General features: G+C 54.5%; 2 protein-coding genes across 7 annotated transcripts in view; one reads left to right on the forward strand and one right to left on the reverse strand.

Annotated features, from left to right (window-relative positions):
* Positions 1-7,626: 7,626 nt before the first annotated feature.
* GPRIN1 (G protein regulated inducer of neurite outgrowth 1) lies at positions 7,627-19,367 on the forward strand. 5 transcript variants are annotated; one of them, XM_045999023.1, is made up of 4 exons: positions 8,971-9,581; positions 10,069-10,158; positions 13,110-13,167; positions 15,490-19,367. In XM_045999023.1, exon 4 carries the CDS (start codon positions 15,656-15,658, stop codon positions 18,515-18,517), a length of 2,862 nt encoding a protein of 953 aa, XP_045854979.1. In that variant the 5' UTR covers positions 8,971-9,581; positions 10,069-10,158; positions 13,110-13,167; positions 15,490-15,655; the 3' UTR covers positions 18,518-19,367. The 5 variants fall into 5 exon arrangements, with proteins under 5 accessions (XP_045854981.1, XP_045854977.1, XP_045854979.1 ...); XM_045999025.1 differs by lacking the exons at positions 8,971-9,581; positions 10,069-10,158 and adding an exon at positions 7,627-8,555; XM_045999021.1 differs by lacking the exons at positions 8,971-9,581; positions 10,069-10,158; positions 13,110-13,167 and adding an exon at positions 7,627-8,555.
* A 139-nt stretch (positions 19,368-19,506) lies between these two features.
* Positions 19,507-24,425, reverse strand: part of CDHR2 (cadherin related family member 2) — a 35,899-nt gene continuing 30,980 nt past the window's right edge. For both annotated transcript variants that reach the window (XM_045999020.1, XM_045999019.1), the window contains exons 25-33: positions 24,214-24,282; positions 24,029-24,106; positions 23,876-23,936; positions 23,668-23,792; positions 23,041-23,154; positions 22,879-22,959; positions 22,088-22,145; positions 21,902-21,970; positions 19,507-19,750 (exon numbers count right to left, since the gene is read on the reverse strand). In XM_045999020.1, the coding sequence (XP_045854976.1) occupies positions 19,619-19,750; positions 21,902-21,970; positions 22,088-22,145; positions 22,879-22,959; positions 23,041-23,154; positions 23,668-23,792; positions 23,876-23,936; positions 24,029-24,106; positions 24,214-24,282 (787 nt within the window). In that variant the 3' untranslated portion in view covers positions 19,507-19,618. The remainder of the gene's footprint in view (positions 19,751-21,901; positions 21,971-22,087; positions 22,146-22,878; positions 22,960-23,040; positions 23,155-23,667; positions 23,793-23,875; positions 23,937-24,028; positions 24,107-24,213; positions 24,283-24,425) is intronic.

Genomic DNA, 24,425 nt, shown 5'->3' on the forward strand with positions numbered 1-24,425 from the left:
CGAGAGATGGTGCCAGGACCGGGTAGGCCTTGAACGCTGCAGGAGGCCGGTCCACTCGGGTCACCTTGGCCTGCAGTGTGCAAGCCATTATTTCCGGAAGTAGGAGGCAGCTGGCAGACGTGCGTGTAGAGAACAAACCGGTGGGTTCAGATCCTCTGATTCAGCGTGCAGGTGCCGGGATCTCAGATCCCTTTTGACTGAATTAAGACCCTATTTACAAACCCACACATCGCGGGGATTGCAAAGTCGTGGCCTTCGTGTTAAATTTGGCCTGAAGGGATGTTTGTGCTAGCCCAAAGTTTAAATTTTTCTCATTTGATTCCAGTTAGGGACAGCCCCTTTCCCTTCCTCTCGTCTTCATCTCATCCACTTCCCTCATTTTTATGAACTACCTGGCTGGTAAAGAATTTGAGTTTGCCACCTCCCCTCCCACTACCAGCACCTGATTTCCATTTTTGGATGCTGAAACCAGGTTCACCATCTGGCTTGTGGGGAGGTTTATTCTTCCTTCCTGGGTGCCAAGCCACGCACCTGGTTTCCTGCTCAGAGACCAATGATCTCATCTGCCAGGGTCACTTTAAATGCATTCCAGGCACAGGCCCAGACGCATCCTTGGAAGATGCCAGCCCTGTGTCACACGGCACTCCTGACTCTGGGTACACTTGTGAGAAGACCAGCTCATGGGTTCCTCTCTTATGAAAGGATGAAGCCATTTCTCAAGTGCCCAGTAGGTCCCCAGCATCCAACACTTGACTCCATTAATTTTATTTGAAACCATCCTCAAGGATTCCTTGTTATTCTAACTCCCCAACTTATGGAGGAGAGAATGGAGGCCAGAGGGGCGAAGTTGCCTGCTCTGGGTCACATTGCTGGGGAAGTGACAAAGACCACATTTCAGCCCCATCTCTGAGTCTGAAGCTCACCTCCTTCGGAATTTTCCAAAAACGGACTTGCTCTGAGAGAGACAAAGAACACCTACCATAGGGAAACTTGGAAGTGGTTGCAGCACAGAAATCACAGACATGCAATTTCATGGGCGCTGCAAGCGAGGAGGGGAGGGCTGAGCTGTGGGTGATGCAGGTGTATCTGTGTCCATGCGTGTCTGTGGATGTTGCCCAAGTGTGTTGTGTGCGATTATTTAGTCCTTCGATGATGCCTGCCGTGTCTGAGACGCGAGGGGCTGCAGGCAACAGCTGTGACAGGACATCCCACGGGTCAGCAAATACTTGGAACAAGATAATCTGGAGTTCCGTGACCAACAGAAAACAGTGATGTGAGAGACGATGACAAGGAGAAGGTGGTGACCAGTATTAAATTGGGGTGGTCGGGTCAGGTCTGGTTGAGGAGGTGAGGTTGAAGCAGAAACCTGAACAAAAGGGGGGTTCACATGGGAAGATCTGGGGAGAAGAGCACTGCAGGAGCAGAAAGGACCACCTCTCTGTGTCTGTGTCCATGGCAGGCAGACAGTCAGTGAGGCTGAGCCGGGTCCAGCCTCCCCAGTCTGTGGGTCCAGCCCCACCTCACCTTCCCATCTTCTGCCCCTGCTCTTTCTTCCACCTGGGTAGCTGCCCTCAACTGCGCCTGTCGAAAGCCTTTCCTCCACTGATATTTCCCTTGTTCTCCAACCACAAGTGATTTCTTATCACCCCATTCTGCTCAGCTGGGCACTCAAGGCCCCGCCCCCACCCTTGCATCGCCCCCCCCCCCCCCCATGTCAGCCCTGGCGGGCCTTTGCTGGCTGGCTCATCTGAAAATTGTGCTCTTCCCCTGACAAGGGCTGAGGGCTGTCCTGGTGTTCCTCCCATTTGCCTGTCTTCCTCCCAGTCTCCCAACCCCCACCCCTAGTAATCTGGCTCCACAGCTTTCTCTGGAACTTTATTTTTGTTTTCTCCCTTCCCTATTTATAGCTCTCTCCCCTCCGAACCATCCCTGCATCCATCCCGTTGCCTAGAAACTGGCTCTGGGCTGAAGGTGGGGGAAGGCCAGGCCGAGCCCAGGCAGGGGGGAAGGAAGAGCTGTCACCCACATCCCCCCCTCAGCACCACCCCCAGGCTCCCAGAAGCCCACCCTGCCTTCTGCCCAGCACCCATGGGTGTTTTTTAAAAGATAAAATGTGAAAAACAGCAGCTATAGTAAAGCCTTTTACAGCCTCTAAAGGACAGGCTGCCTATGATTTCACTTGGGCCTCTCAGTGGCCTATCCCCCCAGAGGCCTGGACCCATTTTCTCAGATGAGAAAACTGAGGCTTCAGGAAGCAAAGGCCCCACAGCTGAGGTCTTCTCAGTAGCAACGCCACAGCTCTGAATTTGTTAGTTTTGGGATATTGGCCTGAGACACTGAAAAGGAAAATTTAATAGTATAAAAAATTCCATAACCCATGAGTTGCAGAGGGTAAAGAAAAACATTTTGTCATGATCCTTCTGCACACTAAGGAACCAAGAATGCCTCTGCCATGCCCTCCACGGTGCCCCTTCGTGCTGCTCCACCAGCACCCCCTTTTCTTTAGAGGGGGTAGGGGCAGAGAGAGACTCTTAAGCGAGCTCCACACCCAGCACAGGTGCCTGATGTGGGGCTTGATCTCACAAGGCTGAGATCATGACTTCATCCAAAATCAAGAGTCAGAGGCTTAGCCGACTGACCCACCCTGGCACCCCCACCATGCCCCTTTTGATGCCCCAACCCCAACCATGCCTTCACCATGCCACACTGCAGTCCCCCTACCATGTTGCCGCTATACCCCACCATGTCCAGCTGTAGCTCTTCTCTAGCCCTGATGCTTATCTTCCACAGGCTGGACCGGGAATCCTGAGCTTGGTTCCTGGCTCTGTCATTTCACCAACTGGGTGACCTCGAATAGTTCATGTAACCTCTCCGAGCTTCAGTTTGCTCAGTTCAAGAGTAAGGATATGAATTTTCACCCCATAGCACTGATAAGAGAATTAAATGAGATACTGATGAAAAGGTGTTTTGCAAACTATAGAGGGCTGTACCATGTGAGTGATCAATTAGTATAGTAAATGTTGTTATTGTTGTCATCATCAGGGCCAAGAGATGGGGCAGGGCAACCAAAGTGGGCCCTGGGATCAGAGAAGGAGCCCACAACCTGTGTTGGGGGAAGAAAGAGGTCCTTCTCTGGCAGAATGAAGACCAAGGGTAGGGACTGCCTGCAGGCCGCTGAAGAGTAGAGTGTGCTCTTGTGCCTGATTCCTTTTTCTCAACCACCCCTATTCCCTGTCCCCATCCCCTACTACCCCCTCTTCTTGTCCCCCAACCCAAGGCCCACCTTTGCCTTCAAAATAGCCTCTCTGGGGAGAATGGGGGAGAGGGCTGCCAAGGAGCAGCTGGGCCATGATTCAGCCTGAGTCACCCATCCAAATCCTAGGGCCGCCCCCAGCTGGGCCGGGGCCTGCAGCTGCCAGAGGGAGGGGGGTGTGGCGAGGGAGGGAGGGGGCCTATGTGGGCAGCAGATTCTGCTCAGAGGTGCCTAGTCCAGGGGCTCTCAGGAATATCAGGGCAGAGCTGGGAGGGCCTGGGAGTGATGCATACGAGGAGGTCAGGGTGGGGAAGGTCACCCCACAGACATCAGTTATCTGGGTTAACTGAGGAGACAGGGTTTTCATGTGTGTATGTGTGTGTGTGTGTGTGTGTGTGTGCCTGCACGGCACGGGGTGTCACACGTATATGTGTTGTCACTTTCTAGCTCTGTGACCCTGGCAAGTTACTTAACCTCTCTCTGAACATCTGTTTCCTCACTTAGGAAATGGGAAACATATTATCAATCTCAGATGGTTTTCCTTAAGTATTAAATGTAATAAGATGATGATTGAAAAACACCTGGGCAGTCAGTGAACGGAACCCCACTACCACCACCGCCATCATCTAGGGTAGAGTGGATTATACATTGCTTGCGTGAGAATGGATACATATCTGAGTGCTTGTATTCAGGGGTGTGGGTACAAGCCTCAGTGGGGAGAGGGTCTGGATGAGTGTTTCTTGAACGGGGTGAATGTATTCTGTGTGTATGTTTCTGAAGCACAAATAAGAATTCTTCAGAAAGTGGGTTTATGTGGCACTGTCTGCCATATGGTCCCACCCCTTCTCTCCCTCTCCCTACCCTTTCACACACATACATACACTCACACACACACACACACATACACACACACACACACACATCACACCTCCCTTAGAGGCCATGATTTGCTGAAATTCAGCCTAGACCAGGACCAGCGCTCAGGCAAAGGAGTTGAGAAACTGTGGATGCTGCTGTATTGGCAATCTCAGACTTTCTCAAAAGCCTTTAACCTCAAGCAAAGCTGGAATGAGTGTGAAAGGGGGAAGGTGTGTGTTGGAGTGGATGTGAATATGAGAGAGCAGGAGCTGCGCGTGTGTGTGTGCATGCACACATGCGTGCACACAGGGGTGGAATTGGGGGGTGGCTGCCTCTCTGCTCTGGTACAGTCTGCTTGTCTCCATGGCGCCTGTTGCCACACACGCTTGCTTTTCAGAAAGTCACTGGGATTGTTTATTCCACCCCCAGCCTGGGTGCCAGCCAAGGAGCTGCAGGCTCTTGTTTATCTTCTGGTGCGTAAGAGTGTGTATGGCTTCCCAGCAGCAGACCAACCCGAGATATGTGCGCACACACACTCACACGGGTGTGATGACCACGTTAGTTATCACAAGATGAGCCTGAGCCGCTGGGTGAGCCACAACCCGGGCCCGGGGAAAATTTGCTCCACATGGGGACAGAGATGAAACCCCAGCAGCTCCACGTAGACACACCACCAATTTAGCAACCTCTAAAAGGCCAGGAAATTTTGAGAGCCAGTTGCCCTGGTTGTGGTCTTGGGCTCTAGCCCCACCCCCAGCACTAATCACTGCATGGTGGTTGGCCAGTCCTAGGTCACTGCCCACCCCTAAAGCCGACAGTGAGGCCCATTCAATGCCACCACATAGACTGGGGTGGGAAGGTAGCTCCCAAGGAAAATGGAGGTGCTGTGGTCAAAAAAGAGTGGACAGGACTGGCCTTGCCTAACCTTAACATCTATTACGAGTGCTATGCTATGCTTGGTGCTTGGTGGTTTTATCTCTCCCTATATCCTCTTCAGAGCTCTGAGAGCTGAGTTACATAGGATGAAGTTGAGGCTCAGACAGACCTCAATCAAGGCCACACAGCTATTGCTGGCAAAGTCAGAATCTGAACCCACACTGCCTACTTCCACGCCCTTTTTGAGCTCCCACTGTGCTTTAGCAAGTGTTTTGTTGCCTGGGAATTTTCATTTTTAAACATGTTTATATCAATAAGTCCCCATGGAACAAACATGGTTGGAGAGTGTGATAAAGGGCACAGATGGAAAGAGGTCCTGACTGTGCCCATGAGGCAGACACAGCTAGAGCTCTGACCACATCCCTTCAGATGCCCTTGCAATTTCTGCGCCCACCAGCAAGACTCCCAACAGGTGGTCCCTGCACCTTTGTCAAAAATCTCCCCTTGGGCTTTGGAACCCACTTTACCCACATAAACTGTGTGCCATAAGTGCCTGGGAACTAACACATAGCTCCATGGGCTGGCCCTTCATCAGTGTCCGCCAGGTGCTGGGATATAAATACACCAGTTCCCGTACCCTCAGCCAGGGGAATTCTGAGGTGTACATTTACCCCATTTTCTAAACTTCTTGCAAGATTACACTTCACCCACCCACTGGGATAGCTGGCTTAACAACCACCTCTTATTGGATGCCTTCCCCTCCTGGGTCACCTTCCCAGTCCGCTGCTGACACCACCCAGGGAGGGGTCTCTGCACCTCCCAAGTAAACCACTTTCCCTCAATCTTCATCTCAGGATCTCTGGGTTGCCCCAGGGCCCTGGATCCCATCCTCTTCTTCCATCCTGAGCACCTGGGCCCCGCCATTGTGCTCTCCCTTCCTGGCATCTTCCCTTTCCCTAACTACTGGCCCCTCTCATCAGAATTTAAATGCCTCCAAATCTCCTCAATTTAACCTTCCATCCCACTGTAGAACTTATGATATTGCCTGTCTCCCTCCAAGCCCAAATCTGCTGAGAGTCATCTGCTTGCTCTCTTTACTTCTTTACTCCAATTTACTCATCAATTCCCCCGCCTCAAGTCTGCCTTCCACCCCCACCACTCCACTCACTGTGTTTTCATCAAATTTCCATTACCTTCTCTGCAAAGTCCAGAGATCATCTCTCAGGCCATATCTTGTCATCCTGATGCAGTTGACCCTGCCTTCCTTCTGGAACATTATCTCCCCTTGGCTTCTAAGGCATCATTCTCCCGAATTTCTCCTGGTTTATCAGATTACTGTTTCTCATTCTTCCTTGCAGTCTTCTTTTCCCAGCTAGTACCTTAATGTTGGCATTCCTCAGGGTGGATATAAGGTTCTTGTCTCACCTTATTTGGTCTATACTCACCTTTCATGTACTGATACCCCTCTCATGTCTTCCATAACCCTTCTCTGTCTCCAGCCTGGTCACTCAAGAGCTCAGTTTTAGACTCAGATGTCTCAGCATGGAGATCCCACAAGCTCCTTCTTTCTCCAGGACTCGTCAGGTACCTGTCCTCCATATACTCAGCTCTCCAAGTCAGAGCTTCAGACAGGCAACAGAATCCTCTCTCCCTTCACAGTCACAATGACCCATGACCAAGACCTGTTGACTTTACCCTTAAGTAGGTATCAAACCCAGCCCTTCCTCTGTCCCAACAAACACTGCCATGTCGGACGTCATCATCTCTCACCTGGACAACTTCACGGCACCCTCACTCATGCCCTGGTTCCACTCTTATCCACCCTCACCCTGACCCAGGAGGAGCTTTTTAGATCACAGGTTGGTTCTTGCCAATTTTGATGTCTTGTGAGCCTCCCCAAGACTTGATGTCTTCATCTGTATCATGGGGCCAGTAATGTTTACCTGGAAGGATTGGAGGGGGAATAGAATGAAACAATGAATGTAGAATAGGTGTGAAGCGAAGTGCTCTTGTGGGCAGCGAATGAGCAATTTTCAGGGTCTGAAACATTAGGAAGCGTCCCTTATGTGGGTGTTGTCCGTGGTGCTGAAAACTGGTCCTGTATCCTGAGGATTCTGGATGCCGGGTATCCCTGGGATACTGGTTCCCTGGGATGCTGGCTGAAGACGTTGGTCCGATAGATTTTCATTTGCTGCCTGGATTTTGAAAAGATCACGGTGATGTATGGTTCACCAGGTAAGTGGGAGGAATAGAAGCTAAAGGTTTAGCATGAGGTTTCAGGAGTTAGCTCCACTATTAACTAGCTGTGTGAAAAGGAAGTAACCCATGAGTATCTCAGTTTCACAACTGAGAAATGGGGCTATAATAAACATTAATTTGCTCCTAAGTAACTGGAAATGAAATTTTGTGACACCTGTAACAAAAACTTAGCAAGGTGTCTGACCCTAAATAAATGTTACATTAGTTGTTACCATTTTTAATAGGTGGCTTCACTGTACAGGTGAGAAGGTCGTATCACCTCTTGGAAATTACAGAGTTATTTATTTGTTCTAATCTGGGAGGTCAAGGAGAAGGGGACTATTTCTCTGAGAAGAAAGGTCCAGAGGGTGGTAGGTAAAAAGACCTCATGTCCTCGGCAGTTCAGACTCAACTGGAAACCCCTGAACACCTACTTTGGGCTTCTTCATCTTTCCAAGACCACTGCGAGGTAATTAATGATAGTCCCGTTTTACAGATTGGGAAACTGAGGCTCAAAAGTGGAGAAATATCTTGCTCAAGGATACCCAGAGAGAAGAGAACCGAGCTTTCATAGCCAGAGAGTGGGCGGGCATCCTGGCTGGGGAGGCCCGTAGCGAGGGAATGGAAGGAGCCTCGCTCCCACCCTACTCGTGTCCCTTCAACTCGCGGGAGCGTGGGCGGTGGCGCGACAAAGGGGTGGGGGCGGGGCGGGGTGCTGGGAGAGAAGGCCGGAAGTGCGGCCAAGGCGGAGGCGGGAAATTTCCGCGCAGGGGGAGCTCGGAGATCGCGCCGACCTGCCTCCCTATACAGGCGCAGCGTGCCCTTGGACAAGTGGCTTTCCCAGTCTGAGTCCCAATTTCCTCCTCGGTGAAACTAGTAGAGGGAGTTCGCGGGGCTGGATTGAGTGAGATCTGACAGACTACGCGCCCCGCCCGCAACAGGCGCGCAGCAAATGGGCAGGCGCTCCGCCCCTCAGTCTCCCTGTCTGTGAAATGGGAACCGGGTCGAGGAGGGCGGGGAACCCAGGAGCTCCCGGACCTCCGTGAGGAGCGCCAGGCGAGGGGCGCCCCTCCCGCCATCCATCCCTCCGGCCTCCTCTTCCTCGCCGGCACCGCCCCCTCCCGGCTTTGGAGGCCTCCAGTCTGCCAGCGCGCATGCCCGGGGCGGGGCGCTAGGCGGGAGCGCGGAGCGGGCGCGGGGGACGGCGGCGCGGAGTCCGCGGGTCCGCCCGCCAGCCCCGCCGGAGGCAGCCGAGGCCGCTCGGGCGGCGGCGGCAGCGGCGGGAGCCGGAGCGCAGCGCGCTAAGGAAACGGAGCGGCAGCACTGTCGGGTAAGCGCGCAGCCCGCACCTGCTGCCCGCTACGGGCGGGCGACATCGACCCCATTCCTCGGCTCCCTGCGGCCCCGGAGACGCTGTCCAGGGTCCTCGAACCACCTGGGTGGCGGGGCTCGCGCACCGTGCGTGGCGTGTGCCCAGTTTGCGCCCGGGGTGTATGTGTGCGCGCGCGGCCGGGGGCGGCGGGTGTCCATTTCCAGGCTCCTAGCCGGGGCGGGGCGGGGGCGGGTCCCGCAGCCGCGGGCCAGGCACTGGAGGGGCCCTGAGGGCCGGCCCGCCCTGTGTGTAGGACCCGGACCCCGCGCCCCGCCTCGCCGCGTGCGGCCGCATTGTTCGACAGGGCTGTGCGGGAGGGGGCGCTTCCCGCCACCGCGGGGAAGGGGGTCCGCCCGCGTTGATTCATTTCCCCCGCCCCGGAGAAAGCTCTGTGCTCGAGTGGCTCCCCTGGAACCACCGGCACCACTGAGCTCACTCGCTGTCGCACACTCAGTGTGCCACACACTCTGGGGCACCATCACACACCCCATCACACACTTACCGCGTTCGCACACTGGCATCTCTCTCCTGGATGAGGCCACGATCTTCACACACACACACACACACACACACACACACACACACGGGCTCTTGGTCATTCCATCACACTCATACACACGGCCACCTGTACACTCACCCAGTACACCAAGTAGGAGCCTTATGTATACACCCAGGCATAGCTACGCATTCATACCAGAGATTGCCTATCACAGCACACTCAACAATATTCCCTTATCACAACACACTCCCAGCCACCCTGCTCTGGCTTGCTTTTCCCTATTCACACTTGCTCATGGTGTTCCTCTTGCAGCCCTAGACCCTGGAGTAGTCTGTGCACATGCTTCCTCTCCCATACTCCCCATCTCTTAGCTTGCTGCCCATCCCCTGCACTCCCTTAGCTCAAGTGTGCACACCCCTGCAAGTCTACTCTTACCCTCCTGTGGATGAATGGATGGATAGTCTGGGGGCCACTTCTGGAAAAAGGTATGGCTATCACCCTTTGTTACATTCTTTCCCCCCTCCAGTCCCAGGCAGGAGGCTTTGCTGCACCAAGGCTACTGGGAGCCAAGGGCTGAGAGAGTGAGGGGCAGCAGACCAGGATTGTTAGAGACACACACACACAGGCACACACTCACACCTGCTGAAGCACTGCCAGCCTTTGTTGGTCTTGTCACATGGGAGGGGGTATTTGCAGGTGCCTGGCAGCCTGGGCTTCTTATCGGGAAGAAATCCTAGAGAGGAAGGAAAGGGCTGGCGAGGTCCCGGGGCCAGAATAAACATTCACAGAGGCTCTTCTGCCCAGAAGTGGGGCACAAGGCCCTCTGTGTACATCCAAGTCAGCTCTCTATGAGAGACCCTGAGGTCTCTCATGGCGCACACCCACAGGGTCTAAGTGGCCCCCACAAGATGTAAATGCACAGGCCAGTCTGCATATATGAGTCGCATGAATACACACCAAGGTCTTCTTCAGCAGAATGCAGGAGTCAGGTCCTGGCTTTCCAGGCTAGCCTAAGCTGGCACGGACATCAACAAGCAGTCTTCACGCTCCTCTGCATGCCAGGTGAGCTGGCCCACACACCTCGGGGATCATTTCAATCTTTTTTTTTTTTTTAAAGATTTTATTTATTTATTTGACAGAGAGAGACCACAAGTAGGCAGAGAGGCAGGCAGAGAGAGAGAGGGAAGCAGGCTCCCTGCTGAGCAGAGAGCCCAATGTGGGACTCGATCCCAGGACCCTGAGATCATGACCTGAGCCGAAGGCAGCGGCTTAACCCACTGAGCCACCCAGGTGCCCCTCATTTCAATCTTTTACCTCAATCGGGTCACATAAGCGTGCAGGCTCATCTGCTCATCTTGGTGGGTGTGTGCAAGTGGGGACACTCATGCTTCCTTGGGTCCAGGGGATTGGGAGGACCCTTGCTCTGGCCCCAAAGAACAGAAAGGGACTTTAAGAGCCAAGCGTCAGTGTCCAAAATCTTAGTGGATACAAGCAGGAAGAACCCAGGCTTTGGGTTCAGACACAACAGGCTTTGAACTATAGCCTCCTGCACCAGCTGCATGCCCTTGTCAAGCCTTTTCTCCCTCTGACCTCAGTGTGTGCATCTGTGAAATGGGATGATAATGCCCCTTCATGAAATCATGGTGGAGTCCAGAAGACCAAATGAGCCTGAGAGTGCTGGGCCCAGGGCTGAGCCCAGAGTGGGAGAGCGATGGAACTGGGTTCCAGTGGGAGGGCTGGGCACAAAGGGGGGCACCCCAGGCCTGGGCTGCCTCTTGGAGAAGTGGCTTGAGGATACTGAGGATCCCTCGAGAGCCAGGAAGCACCCAGTAGAACTGTGAGCAGCAGAGTCTGAGAATGGTTTCTTGGCAGATCTTAAACCCGGACTGGGCCAACAATTCTAGATATAACTACATCCCTTCCCCCATTTCAGAGACTGAGGCCCAGACCGTGGAAATACTCACTCAAATTCAAGGAGCAAGTCAATGACCAAGCTGGTGCTTGACCCCACCTCTTTCTTATGCCCTGGCCAGGCTCTTTATCCATACCCCAGACCTTCTTCTGTGTCTGAGAACTGCAGACTTGCTGGGAACCAAGAAGCCAATATTTTCCGGGGGTGGGGGGGTTTCAGAGGAGACGTGTTACCAGCCAGGCCATGCCTGCCTCTCAGTTTCCTCTTCTGGAAAATAACTCAGCACCTTCCTGGCAGGTGGATGAGGTCTGCACAGAGTAAACGTACGAAAGGCTTGATGTGTGAGGTCACCTCCCACCCTTCTCAGCATCTAAGTCAAGGGTCAAAACTCAGGGGGCTATAGGCCAGGGGGATGCCTACAGGAGGGGCTGGCTATAAGAAAAACAAGTCAGTGATTGACACCAATGTGAAATCAGCTCCAGTGTCCACGACACATAGGGAGGGGTGCAGATTGGGGCTAATTGGGGAGTACACCCCCATCCAAGAAGGCAGCCACTGCTTGGTTCCTGCTGACTGTTGCCACGCAGGAAGCATGCTCAGATTGCCAAATTTTAGTTTTCCAAGAGAATCTGGAAATCTGATTTTCACATGAAATATTTGAATTTTTAAATGTTGATCGGTCAACGCCTTTAAAAATTTCCTTTTAGCACTCTGGGTCAAACAAGCAGGTCTGAGGGCTAGATTCTGCCAGTTTGCGCCTCTGCTGCAGGCTGTCCGTCCCCTGCCCCCTCCGGGGAGCACAGCTGGGCTCTGACAGGCTTGAGTAGATAAAAACAGGCCTTCCATGTACACAGCCCAGCCCTAAAGCGAGCAGAGCCCTGCACACCCCTCATCTTCTCTAATCCTCACAGCAGCCTCGTGGGAGCAGGGGCGGCTTTCTCAGGGTCTCCAGTGAGGAGAAGAGACTTGCCTGAGCTCATAGAACTGCTAAGTGGGGAAATGCCTCCTCTCTCTCCCCTTCTCAACCTCACTCCAGCCACTCTGGCCTTTTCACGGCTGCCTCAGATGCTGGCTCCTCAGAGGGGCCTTCCTCAGCCAGGTGTGTAAGTCAGCTGCCCCCCACCCCCATAGTCCCACAAGTCACTCGGCTCAATTTCCAAAGCCATGTGCCCCATTGTCCTCCACAAGGGGCAGACTGCTCCAACTCTAGTGTCCCCATATTGGTGATGACCCCCATCTGCCCCAGTCCCATAAGCCCAAAGCCTGGGGGACACAGTGGTGAATAGTATCAGCTCAGTCCCCATCCAGTGACTCAAGGTCTAGGCAGGGACCTGGAGGTCTAAAGGGCAGAGTGACATGTGTCTGGTTAGGGGAAGAACAAGAGGCCATAGGAACTCCTAAGAAGCTGGTGGGCAAAGAAAGCTCACTGGAGCAGGAGACATTTGAAATGGGACCTGAAGGTTTAATGGGAGTCAGGCAACTGTTTAGAGACTAAGGTGAGAGAAACTGTGAAGCCACGGATGAGCCCAGAGAGGTTATCCCCCATGCAACACCTGTGTGTGCCCACACGTGTGTGTGTGTTTGTACCTACTTTGAGGAATGCGTACTGAAAGGTAAAGCTTAGCGGGTAAGTGAGTACACAGGGGCTTGGGAGCACATGATAGGATTGGACTTGACCCTAAAGGCACTAGGGAGTCATTAATGGGGAGTCCCCACCCCCCATTTTTTAAAAAGGTAATATATGCACATATAACCACAATTTCATGCATTGCAAAGGGGCATACCAAAAAAAAAAAAAAAAAAGTCTCTTCCACCTCCAGATCCCTGGTCTCACTTCCCAGAGGCAATTGCTACTAAGTTTTATGGGTTTCCTTCCAGCAATTTGCTCTTTAAAAACAAACCCATATATGTGTATCTGTCCTTTTTTCCTGTCTGCATGCATGGAATCCCACCAGCCCTGACTTTTTTCACTTAATTTATCTTAGGCATTATTCCTTATCACTCCATACTTTCTGACAGCTGTTGGGGGGGGGGGCGGAGAATCCCGTGAGGCAGTCCCATATTTAATGAACTGGCTTCCTGTTTTTTTTCTCATCACCAGCCATGTTCTCGTGCACCCTTGATGCACCATCCATCCATCTTCAAGACCGTTCCTGGAGGTGGGCTTGCTGATCTAAATGCCAAGTGCATTGCAAACTTCTATAGGAACTGAAAAATGTCTTTCCAAAAAGATTACAGCTAATTGACTTACCTAGCAAGAGCAAGAAGGAGTTGGAGACAAAGAGGGGCATGGTAGACCAACATCTTAAAAAGATCATTCAGTCATTTATTTAACATATATGTCTAGGGGGCTACTTGCTTACTATATGCCAGTCATTGTTCTCAACCCTGAGGGTATATAAGTAAATACTACAAAGTTCCCATCTTGCTGGAGCTGACAGTCTAATGGGAGAGACAAACCATGTGTAATAAACAACAGTATGTAATATATCACTGGTGACGGGTTCTATGAAAAAAAAGCCGAGGAAGGCAAGGGGAATGGAGAGTGCCAACCAGTGCTGGGGAGGATGGGTCAGGAAAAGCCACAGGGAGCAGACCACGCAGATTTTAGGAGGGTAAGCATTCCAGGCAGAATAAAGAGCCAGTGCAAAAGCCCCAGGGCAGCGTGCATCCAAGGATCAGCAAGGCAGCCAGTGTGACTGAAGCAGCATAATCGAAAGAAAGTGGTAGGAGACAAGGCCAAGATCAGTGATGAGGCCAGAAGGTGCAGGGACATGTAAGGAGTTTACTTTTACTTGGCATGGCATGAGGAGCTACTGCATGGCTCTGAGCAGAGGAGAGATGGGCTACCTTGGGTCTTACTAAAATCCTTCCAGCTGCTGTGTTTAGGATGAACCGTATGGGTTGAAGGAAAAAGCCAGGATAAGCCAAGAGGGAGATAGTCCAAGTTCAGCTCAGGAGAGTGGCCAGGTTCCGGCTGTATTTTGAAGGGAGATCTGTCATGTTTTGCTGATGGATGGGATGTGGGGTGTGCGAGAAAAGTCAAGGGTGATTCTAGGGCTTTCGGCCTGAGCACTAGTGAGATGGCTTTGGGAAGGAGGGTGGGTGGAGTAGGTTTGGGGGAAATCCAGCGCGCTGCTCACTCTGACTGCCGGTGTGTAGTGGGACGAAGTTGCTCGCAGATCCAGCTGCCTGCCAGCCCTTCTCCCCGATGTTCCCCAGACACTGCACACTCAGATTGTCCAAAACACAGGTCCCCATTTCCCCAGATTTCCTGCCTCGCCCCCACCCCCACCCCTGGCCAGAATCCCACGGGCCACCCCTACTGCCACCCTCTGCAGCCGGCTGGCTCCTGTCGGTTTTCCCCAGGATCTCTCAGTTCTGCCAACTCTCATCTCTTGGACCTTTACTGTGCCAGCTCTCATCTAGATTATTGCAGAGAAGGGCTGGGTGAATGAAGGAGGAATTGGAAGGAGGAGAAATTAAAGAATGCTTGGCTAGTCCCTCTCCTCCCGCCTCCACACCATCCCAGAGCAGTCTTTGAAATCTCACATTTCAGACTATGTCCCTTCCCAACTATAAATCATCCACATCTTCTCAGGGCCTGCACAGACCCAAACTGCAGTCCACAGATATATTTTATTTGACCCACATGGTGTATTTCTTTTTTGATCTTGAATTAGGATATTTTACATTAACGTTCTGGATCTCCTGCTACTCGCTGATACTACCGGGATCAATCTGTCCAGAGTAGTGCTTGGCTAGCGGAGGAGTGGCTCCCGCCTTAGGGCATACCCTCTCTGCTTTGCAACTTTCCCTGCCACTCCCTATTGTTCTCTACCCAGCCTGGTTTCCTCACTTAAATTACCCTCCTGACCTCTATGGTATTGGAGTTTGTGACCTGTGTCCTAGAAGACAAAAGTGTAACTGCAGAGTAGCATGCCGTATGGGGTGGGCTGACAAGGAAGACAAAGGGTGTATGCTGCATGGGGTGATGATTGATGAAGTTGAAAAGTCAGACCATGAGGGCCCCTGGGTGGCGCAGTCCGTTAAGCGTCCGACACTTGGTGTCAGCTCAGGTCGTGATCTCAGGGTCATGGGATTGAGCCCCCCATCAGGCTCCTAGCTCAACACAGAGTCTGTATGAGGCTCTCTCCCTCTCCCTCTGCCCTCCTCCATGTTCTGTCTCCCTCTCTCTCTTAAATAAGCAAATTTTTTTTTTTAAATAAAAGGAAAGAAGTTACACTGTGGCCAAGTTGTGAAGGGCCTTGAATGCCATTTGAGGAAGTTTGACCTTTATCCAGAGGGCCACTGGGAGCAGAGAAGCAGGGGAGTGATGGGGTGCGACAGAAGAGGGCCAGATGGGGACAAAGAACCCAGGGAGGAGGCCCAGCTGCTAGGAGAAGGGTGGGAGGGAGAAGATAAAGGCTCCTGCTCACTGGGTCTTCCCTGAGTCTGAGTCTGTTTTCTTTGTGTTTCAGAACCAGATAGAAGCCTGGGGCACAAGTACGGTTAGGAGGGCAGTTGGGCAGTGCTGAAGACCCAACCTGGCTCCAGCTGCTTTGGAAGAACTCCAGCCCCCCAGCACCTCAGCCCACAGCCCTCTGCTGCCCACAGGATGGGAGCCTGGGGGCTGGGAACCCAGCCATGAGGGACTGCTGCCCCTCCCAGCAGAAGGCCAGCCCTGCACCCCCTAGGCACAACCCTGCCCCAAGCCCAGCCATGGACTCTAGACACAGCAGCTCCAGTGGGGCTGGGGAAGGGGTCTCTTGTTCTGAGGGCCCTGGCGGGAGCTTGGCCTACATCCCTCCCCAAGAGGCAGCCAGCAAAGAGACACTGGGGGCACATGGAGCCTTGGTCTCAGGGACACAAGAAGCCACCTTCTCTGAGAAGCCAGAGCCTGTGTCCTCAGTGAAAACTGATCCCTCATCCTTGGAAAACAGAAATCCTTTGTTTTTGGAGAAGATGGAGTCCAAGTCTTCAAAGCCGGCAGATTCCACTTCCATAGGAAAGGAAGCTGCTGGGTCCTTGAGAACAGCAGATCCTGTATTTATAGTAAAGACAGAGCCTGCAGTCTTGGGAAAAGGGGATCCTGTGGCTTCTGGAAGGATGGATCCTGTGGCCCCAAGGAAGGAGGATCCTGGACCCTTAGGGAAGGTAGATCCTGTGTGCTCTGACAAGGTGGAACCAGTGTCCCCAGGGAAGGAGGTCCCTGTATCCTCTGCCACATCGGACCCTGAGTTCCCAAGAAAGGAGGAGCCCTGGTGCTCAGGAAAAGAACTTCCTGTGGCCTCAGAAGAGGCAGCTCCAGCATTTGTGGGAAAGGGAGATCTTGTGTCCTTGGGAAAGAGAGCGCCTGGGCCCTCAGGAAAGATGGATCCTGGGTCCTTGGAAAACACAGATTCTGCAACTGCAGGAAAGCTGGATCCTGCCTCCTTGGCAACACTGACTCCAGGGCCATCAGGCAAAACTGGGCCTGTGTCTCCGGGAATAGTGGCTCTGGGGTCCTCAGGAAGGATGGAGCCTACTCACTTGGGGATGACAGATTCTCTATCTGTTGGAAGTGCAGAAACTGGGTCCTTGACAAAAGAGGAAGCTCAGTTCCCCAGGAAGATAGAGCCTGCCTCCTTGGGAAAGGGAGATCCCATGTCGATGAGCGTGACAAAAACTGTGTCTGCTGGGCAGGTGGATGCTGTATTTTCAGGAAAGATGGAACCGACGTCTTTGAAAAATGTGGATCCTGTATCTTCAGGCAAGGTGGGTCTGGTGTCTTTGGGAAAGGTGGATCTGGTGTCCTCCGGAAAGCCAGAGCCCTTGTCTCCTGGGGAGGTGACAGAAACTGTCTCAACACGAAAGGAGGACCCAGTGCCCTCCACCAAGGTAGATCCCATTTCTGTGGGAAATACAAAAACATCATCTTCTGGAAAAGTGAATCCTGAATTGAAAGGAAGGTTAGACCCTGTGCCCTCAGGTCCAGGGAATCCCAAATTCTTGGGGACAGCGGGATCCTCATCCTCTGTCAAAGCTGAGACAGTGACTGAGAGGAAAACAGAGCCGCTGTCCTTAGAGAAGGCAGGTCCTATGGGCTCTGGAATGGTGGGTCCCACAGCCTCGGGAAAGGCTGACGCCATGGCCTTGGGCAAGGCAGACACTGTGAGCAGAGGGAAGGCAAAAAGTGTTCCCCTTGGAGAAGTAGACTCTGTGTCTGGAAAAGTGACCCCCGTGACTCTAGAAAAAACAGCCCCGGCACCCTTGGGAAAAGGAGAAGCTGTCCTGGAGGGAAAGATGGATCCTTTGCCCCCAGAGAAGGGGAATCCTATGAACTCCGCAAAGGTGGATCCCAGGGCCTCAGGGAAGGCAGATCCCAAGTCTGAGGGCAAAGCAGAAACAAAGCCCTTTGGGCAGGAGGGCCCTGCTTCATCGGGAAGGGCAGAGACTGCACCTCTGCGGAAGGAGAAGCCGCTGGCCTTGGAGAAAGGGGAGCCGGAGGCCTCAGGAAACGTAGACCCTACTGCCTCTGGGAAGGTGGGGCCTTTGATTCCAGGGAAGGCTGAGGCCGTGCCTTCAAGAAAGGCAGAGCCCCCCTCTTCCGGGAAGTTGGGTCCCCTGACTGTGGAGAAGGCAGAGGCCTCCTCCTCCTCCAAGCAGTCAGATGGCAAACCCTGCGCCCCAGGCCCTTCTCCCGCGGGAACCGGGAGTGGCGGAGGCCTCTTGGAGCCAGTGCCAGAGCCCAGCGCAGAGGCCTCCGGCCTAGGCCAGAAAGACCTGGTGGCCGCTGGGGCCGAGAGAAGCCCCGGCCCAGAGGCCATAGGGCCCCCGCCCGGGCCGCGGACTCGCGACAACTTCACTAAGGCGCCGTCGTGGGAGGCGAGCGCCCCACCGCGGGAGGACGCGGGGACGCAGGCGGGCGCGCAGGCCTGCGTGTCGGTGGCCGTGAGCCCCATGTCTCCGCAGGACGGCGCGGGCGGCCCGGCCTTCAGCTTCCAGGCGGCACCTCGCGCGCCCAGCCCCGCGCCCAGGCCACCCTCGCGCCGGGACGCGGGCCTGCAGGTGTCGCTGGGCGCCGCCGAGACGCGCTCCGTAGCCACGGGGCCCATGACGCCGCAGGCGGCCGCGCCGCCGGCAGCGCCGCCCGCCTTCCCCGAAGTGCGGGTGCGGCCCGGCTCCGCGCTGGCGGCCGCCGTGGCGCCCCAGGAGGCGGCCGAGCCGGTGCGCGACGTGAGCTGGGACGAAAAGGGCATGACGTGGGAGGTGTACGGCGCCGCCATGGAGGTGGAGGTCCTGGGCATGGCCATCCAGAAGCATCTGGAGCGACAGATCGAGGAGCACGGCCGCCAAGGGGCGCCCGCGCCGCCGCCCGCCGCCCGCCCGGGTCCTGGCCGTGCAGGCTCGGTGCGCGCTGCGCCCCCCGAGGGTCCCGCCAAGCGCCCGCCTGGCCTCTTCCGAGCGCTGCTGCAGAGTGTGCGCCGGCCCAGGTGCTGCTCCCGAGCCGGACCCACGGCCGAGTGATCTGCTCCCCTTTTATACGCCCGGGTTTCCAACCTTTTCAGGCTCCCTTCTTGACCCCAAGATCCTAGAAGGGATCCCCCTCGACGGGCGGGAGGCCCCCCTGAGAGGTGGGCAGCCTCTAGGGCCTTCTCATCCTCTTCTTTCCAGCCTCTTCCCCTGCCAAGCTCACCAATGAACCCTCTCTACCCGGCCCACTCATGGTCATGGGACCACGAATCCAGCCCTGACACCTCCCTGTCCCCTTCCAGTCCTCATTGCTCCTTCCCTCCCTGTCACAACTCGGGGATCTGCTCAGCAGGCCCAGCCCTGAGAGCTGACGCAGGCTCCTGAGATGTCCAGACTGGTAGGCTGAAGTCTTCAGTGGCCACTAGGTCCCCAGAACTGGAGAGACTATGTACAAAGGCTCTAAGTATGCAAGGATTGGTGTGTGAAACCCCTGAGTGTGCAAGGCTCCAAATATGGGGCCCCTGGAAGAGTGTGTGTGTCCATGCAGTGGGCTGGCCCCCATGGCCCGGGCATGTCTTGCATGCTGGTAGTCATCCCCAAATCCTGTCTCCCCCTCATCTGGCCCAGTCCCCAGCCCTATCCACCCTCCCTGGACACTGTTCATGATTCCTGACAGCGGGAAGGAAGCTGCAGGAATGCCCAGGGGGCACAGTTGAAAGGAGAGTCTCAGACAGGTCTGGGAATCACAGTCAGAAGCTCATAGAAGGTCTTGGGTCCCAGGCAGCCTGGCAGCTGGTCTTGGGTATTGGGGGCAGGACAGAGAGCTCACTTTATAACCACAATCCTCCTTTAAAGGCTACCCTCTCTCCCTCATCCCTGTGTGTTGTGAGCCCCACGAGTCCCTTGTGACCATTCAATACCCCTGTCCCCACCCCTCCAGCCACAGTTTTTGGCTACAAACTGTCACAATATACATTGGTAATAAAATTGTCCCCCAATTCTTGGCAGGTGTGATTGCCTACAAGCAGAAGGGGACAGAGTAGCACGATATATTAATGCATTCAGAGAGGGGTAGGTGTGGTTTGGGGTGACAAGACTTCTTCCGAGGTAGATCATCATGTGGGGCTCTGCAGCAAGGTGCCTGTAGAAGGGACATCACAGGTCTGTGGTGTCCAGGCCAGCATTGGTGAAGGACACCTCCTGCTGTCCACCTCTGTCCGTCTTCCTTCCTGACAGCACCATGCCCAGAGGCTCTGTATCTAGCTCCATCGGACTGTGTGGGGGTTCCTAATGTGGGGAGAAGGAGAGAATTTGTGAAGGGCAGAGATGGGGTGATTTTCCCAGTCCATAAGGGACTCTTCAACCCATGACAGATGGTTGCTTAACTGCAGTCCCGCATGCTCTTCCTGAGGCCCATTTCTTGGCTGTGTCCAGAGGTGACCATGGCCACTAGTGGTGCAGATGGGCTCAGGTGAACAGGTGAAGGGGTGGGTCTGAGGGGGGAAGTCTCCTCTGGCCTTTGCCTGACCCACGGACACAGCAGGACTTCGGGGTCGTTCTCAGTCCTGAATGATAGCAGGCACGTTGTCCTGTGACAAGGTGTCAGTCCAATCTACCTCCTGCCACCTGTACCCCAAGGCCAGCACTGTGCTGGGCGCAGTCCATGGGTGCAGTCACATGTCCATGTGAAGTACCCACAGGAGACCCCTGAGGCAGGGATCCTGTACCCCACTTTACAGATGTGGAAACTGAGGCTCAGAGGGCTCTCATGGCCAGGAAGAGGCAGAGCAGGGTTTGGATCTCTGGGTCTTGTTGGCCCTAAATACTGTCCATTGCTGCCCCTGGTTGAATCTGGCATCTCCCTGTGCCACCCTCAAAGGGCCATGTCACACTCAGGGTCCCACCTGCAGCTCATCACGGCACACGCTCATATCCCTGCCTTTCCTCTTCCCCCTTCCCTTGCAACTTGCCACATACTCAAACCTCCTCACAAGGGCGCCCTCCTGTGGAGCCTCCCCCAGGCTCAGCTCTGCCAACACAGAGACACCTCTGGGGGCAGAGCCCCTGCCACCATTCTCCCCAGGGCATTCCATGGGCTTTTTCTGGACTAGGGCTTTTCCAGTCCCTGATAAACAGTGGAACATCCGAGGGGCCCCAGGAAGGACTAAACAGGCTCCCCAGAGTCCTCACCGTAGACCCCCCAGTGGGAGCCATTAGTGCAGTGCAGCCTAGGACAATTCAAACTGTCCTCGGAGACAGGAGACCTGAGTTCTGGTCTGCCCTTGCCTTGCAAGCTTTCTGACCTCAGGCAGGTCAGCCCCCAGAGCCTTCTGGCCTCAGTTGCTTGTGAAGGTTGCATTAGATCACCTCTCAGGTCTCTCAGACCTTCCACACAAACATTTACGGAGGTTTTGGGTGAGTTAGGGCACCAAGAGATCCTTAGAAAAAGGTCCCACCTGTTTTCCTCACCCAGAGACCGCAGGGCCCACCTGTGTTGAAGCAGAGACGGTAGAGTCTCGGCAGCTTGTCTGAGTTTAACAACCTCTATCATCCTTAGGACAGTCTTGGCTCTTTTCTGGCTTTTGAAGGCTCTCAGTGGCCCAGCTTCTCCCCTTCTCTAGACTCATCTCTTCAGGCTCCCTGCCCCTCCCAGCCCACAAGTCCAGCCCCACCGGGAACCCCCAATGCCACTCCCCTGTAGTGGTCAGCCTTGGTCTCCACCAGGGGCCACCAACCTGGCCACAAGTTCTCACCCACAAGACTGTTCTCTTCTTCCTCAGTTCCCCCCAGACAGATTCATTGAAGTTTTGGCCCCAAACCATCTTCAACCAGAGATGAACCGTCCACCCCAAGGCCTTCAGCACTTCCTGGTCACCCGGATTGCTATCCGTGACCTCCATCTTTGGGGGCCCATTTGGTGGCCTCCATGCTACAGGCAGATCCTGGTGCAGTACCCCCACACACACCCCACCTGCTGATCTCCTCCCTGGTTCTCTATCCTGCACATTAGAACTTCAAGAGCTTTAACGACACACTCAAGCATGTTGGATCCCCACCCATTGGATCAGAATCTCCAGGCTGTGACACCACATCGGCATTTCTAAAGGGTTCCCCATGCGTTTCTAGTTAGCAGCCCAGGCTGTGCGAACTGTTGATCTAATTGAACCATGTCCCCTACTGAACAAATAGCAGGACTGCTATTTATTTGAGCCTCCCTTCTCTCCTTTACTAGGCTATGTCCACCTCTGGATTTTTCCCTGCACCCCGCCAGCTTTCATACAAAGGTATACACAGAAGGAACCAGATTTTTTAGCTCTTGCTTCATACCAGGTGGTTTTCATACCTGCTCTAACTTCTCTCTCAAAAAGCCCTGCATGTTTAGTGTTCCGAACTCCATTTACAGAAGAGAAAACTGAGAACCAGAGGGAAGTCACCCACCTCGAGTCTCAGTGAACCAGTAGAAGAGCAAGGGTTGGGTCCCATCCAAGGCTGTGGGCTTCCCAGGGTCTGGTGTGGAGACATGCATGTCAGCAGCAGGTCCTTCAGCTCGGTCCCGAACCCCACCCCTTCAGAGAAGGACCCCATGTCAAGAAACCCCAGGCACCAGCTCATCCCCCAGCTTGCCTTGATTATCTCCTTGTCCTTTTCCAGGTCGACAGAGTTGTCATCCAGGGAATTGAGACTGTGGGAGAGATGATGGAGCTCAGTCAGTAGCCCCAGTCTTCCCTGTCCGTGGCCAAGAACCACCATTGCCTCCACCATCATCACCACGCGACCATCTCCATCTCCACCACATCACCACCACCTCCACCATTACCATCACCTCTACTACCAACACCACCACACCACCAGCACCACCATCATCATCACCTCCACCACCACCACCGCCACCATTGCCACCACCACCTCCATCACCTCCACCACCATCACCTCCATCACCACCACCAACACCGCCACCATCACCACCACCACCACCACAACCACCATCACCATCACCTCCATCACCACCACCAACACCACCAACACCGCCACCATCACCACCACCACCACCATCACCTCCATCACCACCACCAACACCGCCACCATCACCACCACTACCACCACAACCACCATCACCATCACCTCCATCACCACCACCACCACCACCACCATCACCACCACCACCACCACCACCATCACCACCACCACCACCACAACCACCATCACCATCACCTACACCGCCACCATCACCACCACCACCACCATCACCACCACCACCACCACCACCACCATCACCACCACCACCACCACCTCCATCACCACCATCACCACCATCACCATCACCACCGCCACCAACACCGCCACCATCACCACTACCACAACCACCACCACTATCGCCATCACTGACCAGCATGGCTGTGAGGGTCTCTGCTCACCTCATGTGGTCTAGGTCACTGGAGGAGGATTGGGAATTGAAGCTCAGGTCCGTGGTGGGGAGGTCCAGCATAGGGTTGGCCCTGGAGAGAAGGCTTATTCAAGCAGTTGTGAACCTCAGACTCCCCATGGAGCTTCTTACCCACCCTCTGACCCCCTCTCACCGCTCAGTGGTGTACATGTTCGTCCCAGGGATGGCAGAGGTCAAGGGCATCACCCCTGCCGCTGTCTTTCGGGCCTCCTTAGCAGCCTTCACAGCCCGAAGCTTCCGGTGGTAGCTGTGGAGAGCCAGGGGCTGGGAGAGTCACTACTTTGTCTGCGTGCCTACTGTGTGCCCAGTGCAGGTACTGAGAGTGTGGCTTCACAACAACCCTGGCAGGTCAGAGGCTTAGCACCATAATACCGAGGGCACAAGTAAGAGCCAGGGAAAGGAAAGGACTCATCTAGGGCTGGCCAGTGGCAAGGCCTGGAGTCAAATCCAGATGTGGCTGCTGGCCTCAAACTATTGCAAAAGGAAAACAAGGCAGCATTTATGAAAAGACTAGCATTTTCCTGCTTGCAGGATGCACTTTGCGTCCTTGTGCACCTTGAGGAATCTAGTGTTGTGCTCATTCTACAAAGGAAACCGAGGCTCAGGGAGGGGAGTTGACCTACCTGAGTGGTCACGACAGGTTTCAGGGGACTAAATACAGATATACCGGATGTCTAAAGCCAAGCTTTCTCTACCCACTAGATGTCTCAAAGAGTGGGAAAGGTAGGGCTGGAGACACGGGGGTTGATGGGAGCAGTACCTCTTCCGGATACACACGAGGGCCGTGGTCATGATCACGATGACCAGCAGCAAAGCCACTCCCAATCCTATGATGACACTGACGAGCAACTTTGGCAGGTCTGACTCCTGGCTCTCCTGGGAGCCCTGGAGAAGAGGTGTGAGGGAGGTTGTGAGTGGACCCTCCCCCTCCCTGCTCCCCTCATCAGCTCCCCTGCACTGACACTCACCAGTACCACCAGCCCCAGCTGCAGCAGCTGCATCAGTGAGTCCTGGTCATTCCGGATCATCCTGGCCACAGAGTCCCACTCAGACCCGAGGGATGTCGGCATCCCCCAGGGTTTTGCTCACCCTCCTGCCCACCCAAGGGGAGCCCCACTCACACACTCAGTTCATCAAGGGTCAGGGCTGTCCCGTTCGAGAAGACAAAATAGGCATCAAGGTAGGAACGGCCCCGGGCCCTGGAATGGGGCAGGGGTAAAGAGTAAACCGTCCAGAACCACCCAGCAGACCCCCCATGCTGCTGCTTCTCATCCTCACTCCAACCACTGAGCCTGTGGGCACTCACCGAGCTGTGGATTCCATGTCCTGAATGCTCACAACATAGACAGTAGTCCTGGTGGCCTGAGCGAGAACCCTGCAAAGGGGGCAGATGTCACTGAGGCATAGGATAGGAGCCTTAGACCGGGTCTGTGGCCAGGACTCTGCCAGGGGAATTAGGAATTGTGTGAATTAGAAAGGGACACCTCCTCTGGACAGTTTCATTGGCTACTCAGGTAG

Source organism: Meles meles, chromosome 3, assembly GCF_922984935.1.
Source record: "Meles meles chromosome 3, mMelMel3.1 paternal haplotype, whole genome shotgun sequence".
In the NCBI taxonomy this organism is placed as follows: Eukaryota; Metazoa; Chordata; class Mammalia; order Carnivora; family Mustelidae; genus Meles; species Meles meles.